The 8986-nt window shown below is 39.6% G+C and overlaps 3 protein-coding genes across 3 annotated transcripts; all 3 read left to right on the top strand.

Moving 5' to 3' along the window:
- Positions 1-1796: 1796 nt before the first annotated feature.
- OCT59_019708 (uncharacterized protein) lies at positions 1797-2279 on the top strand (the record flags this gene model as incomplete). Its single annotated transcript, XM_066143730.1, has 1 exon — positions 1797-2279. One exon carries the CDS (start codon positions 1797-1799, stop codon positions 2277-2279), a length of 483 nt encoding a protein of 160 aa, XP_066005453.1.
- Positions 2280-2756: 477 nt separating this feature from the next.
- Positions 2757-4910, top strand: OCT59_019707 (uncharacterized protein; the record flags this gene model as incomplete). Its single annotated transcript, XM_066143729.1, has 2 exons — positions 2757-4180; positions 4241-4910. 2 exons carry the CDS (start codon positions 2757-2759, stop codon positions 4908-4910), a joined length of 2094 nt encoding a protein of 697 aa, XP_066005452.1.
- A 47-nt stretch (positions 4911-4957) lies between these two features.
- On the top strand, positions 4958-5239 carry OCT59_019706 (uncharacterized protein; the record flags this gene model as incomplete). Its single annotated transcript, XM_066143728.1, has 1 exon — positions 4958-5239. One exon carries the CDS (start codon positions 4958-4960, stop codon positions 5237-5239), a length of 282 nt encoding a protein of 93 aa, XP_066005451.1.
- Positions 5240-8986: the final 3747 nt, after the last annotated feature.

Genomic DNA, 8986 nt, shown 5'->3' with positions numbered 1-8986 from the left:
TTTTTGCTTTTAAACAGGATTATATCGCTTACACTATTGCTCTCCTGACCACCACTCCTTTCAAGTTGTCGCGTTCTCAACTTTCAACTTTGCCTGACCTTACTATATCTGACGGTCATACGCCTTTGTTTGAAGTGATGACTCCAAAAATTTTTTTGTCTTACTTCCGACGTCTAAGAAGTTTGCAACTCTATTACCTATCTCAATTTATTACGCCTCAAGGAACCCATATGATTACTTGGAATGTTTATCTATCCAATCTATCAAGTAGGAAAGGTCATCGTGTTTTCCCGCATAAATGGTTCAACGACATTCACCAATGCGTCACTGTTCCAAATTCCAATTCTCTGCTCTTGGATCAATTCTCTTCTGATGCTATCCCTTCAAACATTGACTTGGTTCCAGCCTTCGGTTCCTCTAGAAAATCCATGAAATGGATCGTGACTTTGGATGAAGATGGCTCTCCTCTTTTTGGAAAACAACTCAACAAACAACAATATTCCTGCAAGATTGTCCATTGGACCTCTGATTGTGTGACTCGACCTAATGATGTTATTACGCTCACTCCTTGCCCTGGTTGTTCTAAACATGTTCCGGTTGCCCATACTAAACGCAATCCAACAGATGTTACTCCTTTATGTATCATCCCAAAACTTTCTCCTCTTAGATCTTTAATTCTTCCAACAACGCAGGAGCGTATTAGACATGACATTACCATTATTACTTCTCCTTTTACTTGGGCGGACCTTGACGAGACTGTAAGAACATACCATGGTCGTCTGGACTTTCAACCTAATTTTTCACCAGTAGATGTGATTACTCTTCCTTCTCCTTCTCTTCCTCCCTCTTTGGGCTCGGCTACTCCTCTTGCTTTTGCTGCTTCTCCGTTAGCGACTCCTCCTGACAACCATTATTGTTTTTACACCGATGGTTCATTAATTAACCTTGGCACTCCTAACGTTTCAATGGGTTGGTCTTGGGTTCAAGTCCTCAATGGCGCTGGTTTTTTCCAATCTATCGCTGCCCACGCTCATAGAATAATTCACAATTGGCCTTCCTCTACAAGAGCTGAAATTGCCGCTATACATGCTGCCCTGACAGTCACTCCTCCTTCTTCAACGGTCACTATTTATACTGATTCTCAATCTGCCATAGATGGTCTTCGTCTATGTGCTACCTTTTCTTATTCCAATAGTAGGCTTTATTACAAGACCACCAATTTCGAACTCTGGGCCATTATTGAACATCTTATTTCATCAAAATCTTTATCCGTCACAGCTGTTAAAGTGAAAGGTCACTCTGGTAATTTCTATAATGACTACGCAGACTCTTTGGCTAATTCTGCGCATACTTCTTCTTCAGCAATTCTTCTTTCCGATCTGAATCAAGTTTCTCCTCATGATTTTATATTAAAATATGATGATGTTTTATGCGAATCCAACCCTCGACGCCTATTCAAGCAATATTCGCAGATGCTGTGGATGCATAGATTAACGCGTTTATTGCGTTTTAATTTTACCATTACTTTATCTTCCATTTCAGATTTTATAATCGATTGGGATCTTACCTGGTTCTCACTAAATTCTGAACCTCAGCATGATGCCTCCTTTACTCGTGCTCATGCTTCCTCTCATCGCACCTTCAAATTCAAACTCTTTTTGGAAGATTTACCTACATTGGAACACCTTAAAAGAATTCGCCCGGACTTGTATATCGACATTTTATCATGTCGTTCATGCCTCGACTCCAAGGAAGATTTCATGCACTTGTTTATGTGCAAATTTAGATGAATCACTATGGAACAGATTCTCCTCTCCTACCAAACTCACTTTATCGATAAACTCCAAGAAGCTGGTGATCTTGTTAAAAAAGATCCATCTATAATTATTAACAAATTTAAATCTCTTCCTTGTTGGTCCTTTTCTTCTTCAAATTGGGCCTCATATAGTCTTGTCCGTGGCTGCCTTCCAAAATCCTTTGTCGAAATTTTTAAAGAACTTTTGATTTCACGAAACTCAGCGATAAAGGTCATCTCTGCTATCCACAATCACTTTATCCAAAAGATCAGAAAAAGAATTTGGCTACCGCGCTCCTATGATAAATCTAAATGGGAAGACGCGATGAATATCACTCAAAAACTTAAACTTTCTCGGCCTTCTAATTTGCCAAAGTCCACGTATTTACCTTTCTCAACTTTACCTCTTCCGACCCTTTCCGACACCGCACGTGACTCCGACGTTGATTATTTGAAGAACTCGATGAAATATGGTTTGCCTTAGTTTAATCACTATTCAGGTTTTATGGGTCGTCTAACGGTGCAACTTACTAACAGCTTTAGCAGGGTGGTGTGTCAATTTTAATAATGGGCGCATTGTTCGTTGGTTTGCTTGCATAGTTGCTTCTTCTTAGGTTGGAATATATCTAGGCGGGGGATCAGGATAGTTTTAGTGTTATGCGATTTTTTTCCTTTTCGAATTAATTTTATAGCTTTATTACTGTTTTGGAGACTATATAGTTTTGTTTTTAGTTAATTTTATTTTTCTTTTTTGTACTTTGAAAATTTTATTTTATTTTTGTAAGTTCGTTAAATAAATTTAATAAAGATAAAGGCTACTATGCCATGTTTGCCTTGATAAGGACTGATAAGGATCTGCCTACTCTTACCGCCGATCCATTGACCAAAAATTTTCGGAAAGAAAATTTATATATCTTCGTACTAATAATTCTTATATTTTACCCAACTCATACCTTCTAACATGTCTAGAAACCTTGCTAGAAGAGGTGGCGGCAGCTATAATCCTAATAGTAATAAGGCTGCTCGTCAAGAAAAGAAAAATAACAAAAAACAACTCTCCGATAACTCTGGTTCTGATAGTGATAACACTTCTCAAAAATGTTACCGTATTATTACAAAAGACTCTATGGATGAAGACTATAAAGATTTCGTTGCCGACGCGCCGGCTGATGGTGGTTTAGTTAGTTCAACTTCGATTGCTATTCCTCAACAAAATAATTTCTGCAGCACCGCCCAAGAAAATACTCAAGCTTCTACCCTGAATAATTCTGCTGCGCCTACTGCGCCCGGCCAAGACGTGTCCTCTGGAGCTAACATGTCTATTCATGCACCTCGAAACAAAGAAAATAACTCATCCCCTAACGCGTCCCTTAATATGGACGTAAATGATGGTACATCGCCCGATCAGGCTGTCGATCCCTCACCCACCATTACCATTAATCGTCAAGATTTCCTGGCTGCAGCTGCGCCCAACTTCGCTCCCCAAACTCTAGAGAAACTTAAAACTAATAAGGCAATCATTGATGCCGTCAATAATCTGTTCTTAGAAACTTATAAATCATATACTGGTCGGGCTCGTATGACTGGTTCAAAGGACGCTAAACGTCTTATCATTCATTTTCACACTGCGGAGGCTCGTGACTTGTGTGTTGGCAGTACGCACTCTGAATTTCCGGACCTACAATTCCACTTGTACGACCCCAAACAACTCCGATCTGATGAAGATCTCCATACTATTCAAGTCACCGATATACCGTTCTTCATCACGAAACTTCAACTCCAATCCTACTTCAAGAAATTCGGCAATCTGCTCTCCCTTCATCTCTATTCAAGAAAAGGTGCTAAGATGCAACAAGCCCGCATTGTCTATGATCATGCCGATGCTATCTCCCGTTTTACAACCCAATGGGCAGTCTACTGTTTTTCCACTTGTTTGTGTGTAACTCCATGTCATTACTCTTTGGATCAAAAGGCTGCTCGCCGTGAATTCATTGCTATTCTCTCCGGTCTCCCTGCTAATACTAAAGATATCCATCTCGCTCCTTTGGTTAAAGAACACGGGGCCAAAGCTATTAACATCCCTCTTTCCCTTAATTCATATAAACCCAAGCCCTGGGCTTACGTTACTTTCAACTCCCAAGCTACAATGGATGCCGCCATGGAACAAACTATTGGTTTCCAAGGTCATACTCTTAAATGGGGTACATCCAATGACTCGAAAGCTCTTTGCCACAGATGTGGTAAACTCGGTTGTGCTCTTACCTCTTGCCCGCTCAATCAGCATCGTGGTCGCTCACGTACACGTGATCCTGTTGCTGCCCTTAAAGAACGTTTCAACATTGGCCAAAGACCTGCTCAACAAAGAATCCCGCGTAATAATTCTCGGTCTTGATCTCGATTTAAATCTCGGGATTGTTCTGCCTCTGCTCAACGTTCTAATTCCAGCTTCAATGGTTCTAATAATAATAACACTAATAATAATAATAATCATAACAAGCATAACAACCCTTCCTCCTCTGGTTCAGCTGGTTCCTCTTCTTCTGCTCATGGACGCACGTCCTCCAACAATCAAAAAGGCAAAGATCGATCTGTTTCGTTTTCGTCCAATGCTCGCGCTCCACTCCCCGACCCAAATTCTTCTAATGCCCTTGAGGCTGCTCTCAAAATTCTCAATGTTTTGAAAACTCTACAACACGATGTTGCTCGTGTCGAATCCCGCATTTCGTCCCTTGAGCTAAACAACCAACGGCTTTCTGCTATAGAAGCCCATTTAGGCATCAATCCTCCCTCCACACCGGTTGTCAGTTCCGATCCTAATCGAATGGAAGAAGACTTTCCTGAACCTACTGGCACCTTAATTCCGCATCCTAATGCTCCCTTGTCATCTGGCCCAAAGGAATCCTCTTCCCCTCAATCTACACCTACCAAAGCTTCGCACTCTGTTCCCGCTTCCACCTTTAACCCTTCCCCGCAAGACGAATTGGACTCAGTTATCAAAGATCAAAAAGCGATCAAAGATACTTTACAATCGCTCACAGGATCCATTCAAGGTTTTATTGCTTCTCTTGGCGGATCTCCCTCCGCTCGAGCTGATGGTTCAGCTCCTTCTCATTAACTGACTCCTGAACTCTTTTCCCCATTCTTTATCATCATTGTGTTCTTATGTTAAACAATTTTAATAATGATATATTCGTTCGCAACCCACCCAATCCTGTAGACATTTATAAATTTTCAGAACATGAATCTTTGTTTACTACTTTAAATTCTTCTCCTCTCCCCAATTCTTTTAATATTTCATCCTTTAATGTTAATGGTCTCCGTCATAATAGTCAAGTTAAGATTGAACAAATTTCAAATTTTTTCCATCTTAAACATATTTCATTTGGTGGTATCGTAGATACCCATTTTAGTGCTACGATCCGTAATCCGGTCAATTCGGATTGATCCGTTCATCCGAATTGAAATCGGATATCCGTATCCGATTATTTTTGACGGATTGATCCGATTTTTAATTCTGACCAGCATTATAGTTAGCTTGGGCCAGTACTAAAAGTTTAGGCAGAGCTAACTCTCGTTCAATTTCGCCCAAAATTACAATTTCGGCCAGAATTAAGATTAGTTTGACGATCCGGATTGAATCCGGATGTGCTAATGAGCATCCGAATTCAATCCGGATGGTCTTTTAGAATTCGGATCGTACCTCTAACCCATTTATCCCCTAAACAAATTCACTTTCTATCTAAACGCCTTCCTAATTATACTGTCTTTTCATCTGATTTGGATAACACCAAACAAGTCAAATCTACTGGTGGCGTGTCCCTTTTTATTGAAAAATCCCTTGCTTCTCATGTACAAGATTTTGTTTCACATTCTTCGCGTATTTTATCTGTTGACCTTTATTTTAAAGGCAACGTTAAACTACGCATTTTTGTTATATACATTCCTCCTATTTCTGATTCTAAATTACGCTCAGAATCTATTGACCTTCTTCTACAATTGTTGATGCAAACTAGACAACAAAATTTTTATCATGCCATTTGTGGCGATTTTAATATGCATCTAGACACTTTTTATCCTATTTATTTTAATCGTCCTTCCATTGCTTCTCAACGTGCTTATCGTTTGCTATATCACCTCTTATCTTATGGTTATGAAGAAACTATTCCTGTTAACGCTTCTGATTCCTTAGGCACCTTTCACCGTGATGACCAAGTTACTCGTATAGACTATATTTGGTCTTGCCCGATGTTAAAAAGCTTTGCTCTCACTTCCTACATATTTGACGCCCACGACACCTGCTCTTCTGACCATAATCCTGTCATCACATATTTTGATGATTCACTCTTGGTTGCGTCTATCAAGGTTGCTCATGCTAAACAACTTCAACGACGGACTCGCCGCATTTTTAAATTTGATTCAGTCACTGCTCAACAATGGGATTCCTTCTCTACCCGTACTGACTCCTTATGCGACGTTCCTCCTTCAACCTTCTCAACATGGCACATCAATCAACAATGCGAATATTTACATTCCCGTATTGTGAAAGCTGCTAATGCTTCTCTTCCATCTGTCACGATTGGTAATCAACATACACCTACGATGCCCAAGGATTTGGAAGCTTTAACTCAACATTATCGTTTCCTCAGCTGTCTTTTGCATTCGATACGCTTATTGTGCAAATATCCTTCCACATATTATAATAGATATGAACGTACTTGGTCCACTCATTTTATTCGACTTCAAAAAATTCTTCACCTTTATAAGAAGGTTATTCCTTCTCCCTCTATTTTACCTACTTCTTTATCCACATGTAGGCAAGACGATTTTAAATGTTTATTAGTATCCTTAAAGACTATCTCCTGTGCCCTGCACGGCCTCCTTCTCCTTAAAGAAAAAGATTTTCAAGATTCCTCCATTCGTGCTAAATTGGATGATAGGGATAATAATTTTGAAACTGACATTTCTACATTTATTGATTCTGCCCTTTCACGAACAAGACGTCGTATTACTTTGGATCGTGTCTTTATTGACCACCCTACACAACCCAAGCTATTGACGGACCCACACGATATCAATGATGCTGTTATTAAACACTTCCAGACTTCTGTACCTGTTAAATCATCTCCTCCTGATAATATTTTTGCTCTCCCTGAAAGATGGTTTTCTGCTTATCGTCCTATGGACGATGTAGATTCTTCTATCTACAATTCCTTACTGGATCCTCCTACCCTTGAAGAATGGTTGTCTACGGTCTCCTCGATGCCAAATGATAAAGCTCCTGGTCCTTCTATCGATCACTTATGAGATGCTTAAGCATTTGGGTTCCAACACCTCCGCTTTGGTTCTAATCCTGGTCCAATCATGCCTTCGCACTGCAGATATTCCTGATTTGTGGCGCCAAGCCATGGTTTTCCCTATCCCGAAACCTCACGAATGGAAATGTCAACTCAAGAATACCAGACCTATTACTCTACTTGAAGTAATTAGGAAATCTTTGGTCAAACTTTTTTATAATCGTCTCGCTTCCATTTTGACTTCAAATGAAGTCCTTAAAGGAGGAAACTTCGCCAGTCTCCCTGGTGGTTCTTGTCGCGACCCTATTGTCGTTCTTGAATCTATTATCCATGATGCTCATGTCAACAAATCACCGCTTTGGATCTTTTCACAAGATATTTCAAAGGCTTTCGACTCGGTCGATCTCAAGATGTTGCGTTTCGCTTTAGAACGCATTAAACTTCCTGCTTCTGCTACCAAATTTATCTTATCCCTTTTTATGAAACGCTCTAATCGCGTTTTCACTGCTCATGGAACTACTCCTTCTTACCGCGTCCGCATTGGTATAGATCAAGGCGAAGTTATCTCTCCTTTACTTTGGTTATATATATCGACCCTTTATTGACTGTCCTTAAGAATGAAATGATGGATCCATATATACTCCACGCTCCCTCTTTATCTAATCCCTTGGCTGAGACTAATTCAGGTGGACTACGAATCAACAACTTGGTCTTTATGGATGATTCCACTTTAATTTCATCATCCAAAACTGGAATGGAATTGATGCTTTCTATTACGGAAGAATTTTACCAAATCAATAATACTTCCGCTAATCACAACAAATATGTTTTAATTACTAATTCATTGCCTTCCACTTCAGTTTCTTCACCTTCTCCAGTCGTGTTTGACTTGCAATTATCTGGACTGAACAAAGTTCCTTCTATTTCTATTGTGCCTATCTCCATGAATAGCTCCTTCCGCTTCCTGGGCGTTTGGTTTAATGTCACTGGTTCTAGTGATTTTGTCAAGAAACAAGTTGCTCGTGAATGCAATTCCTTCGCGGCTATCGTTCGCCCTGCCAAATTATCTGCTAAACAAGTTGTTTACCTGCACAATACCGTTCTTATTCCGAAATTGGAATACCGTATGCAAGTCACTCACCTCTCCGAATCTAAATGTGCTTCGGCAACTAGTAGTATCCGTTCCTTGGTTAAACATAAGGCCAACTTTTCACGAGTACTCCCTGATTCTATTTTGTTTTTGTCTCAAGGCCTGGGATTAATTAATTTATTTTTTCACCAATCACAAACACATTTAACTAATTTATTTTTGTTAGCTAATTCTTCTTCTTCTTTTATGAAATATTTGTTTTTATATAGATTACGTTTAATTCAATTTTCTTTTTTGATTTCTATTTCCCCATTGTTAGTTAAAGATTGGACTATATGGACTAAACTTTTTGCTTTTAAACAGGATTATATCGCATGCACTATTGCTCTCCTAACCACCACTCCCTTCAAGTTGTCGCGTTCACGACTTTCAACTTTGCCTGACCTCACTATATCTGATGGTCATACGCCTTTATTTGACGTTATGACTCCAAAAATTTTTATTTCTTACTTCCGACGTCTTAGAAGTTTGCAACTTTATTACCTATCTTAATTTATCACGTCTCAAGGAACCCATATGATCACTTGGAATGTTTATTTATCCAATTTATCAAGTAGGAAAGGTCATCGAGTCCTCCCACATAAATGGTTCAATGACATTCAACATTGCGTCACTGTTCCAAATTCCAATTCTCTGCTCTTGGATCAATTCTCTTCTGATGCTATCCCTTCAAACATTGACTTGGTTCCAGCCTTCGGTTCCTCTAGAAAATCCATGAAATGGATCGTGACTTTGGATGAAGATGGC

This window comes from Rhizophagus irregularis, chromosome 29, assembly GCF_026210795.1.
Source record: "Rhizophagus irregularis chromosome 29, complete sequence".
Classification (NCBI taxonomy): Eukaryota; Fungi; Glomeromycota; class Glomeromycetes; order Glomerales; family Glomeraceae; genus Rhizophagus; species Rhizophagus irregularis.
The sequence above is the reverse complement of the archived record's forward strand: the minus strand, read 5'-3'. Positions and strand labels throughout refer to the sequence as shown.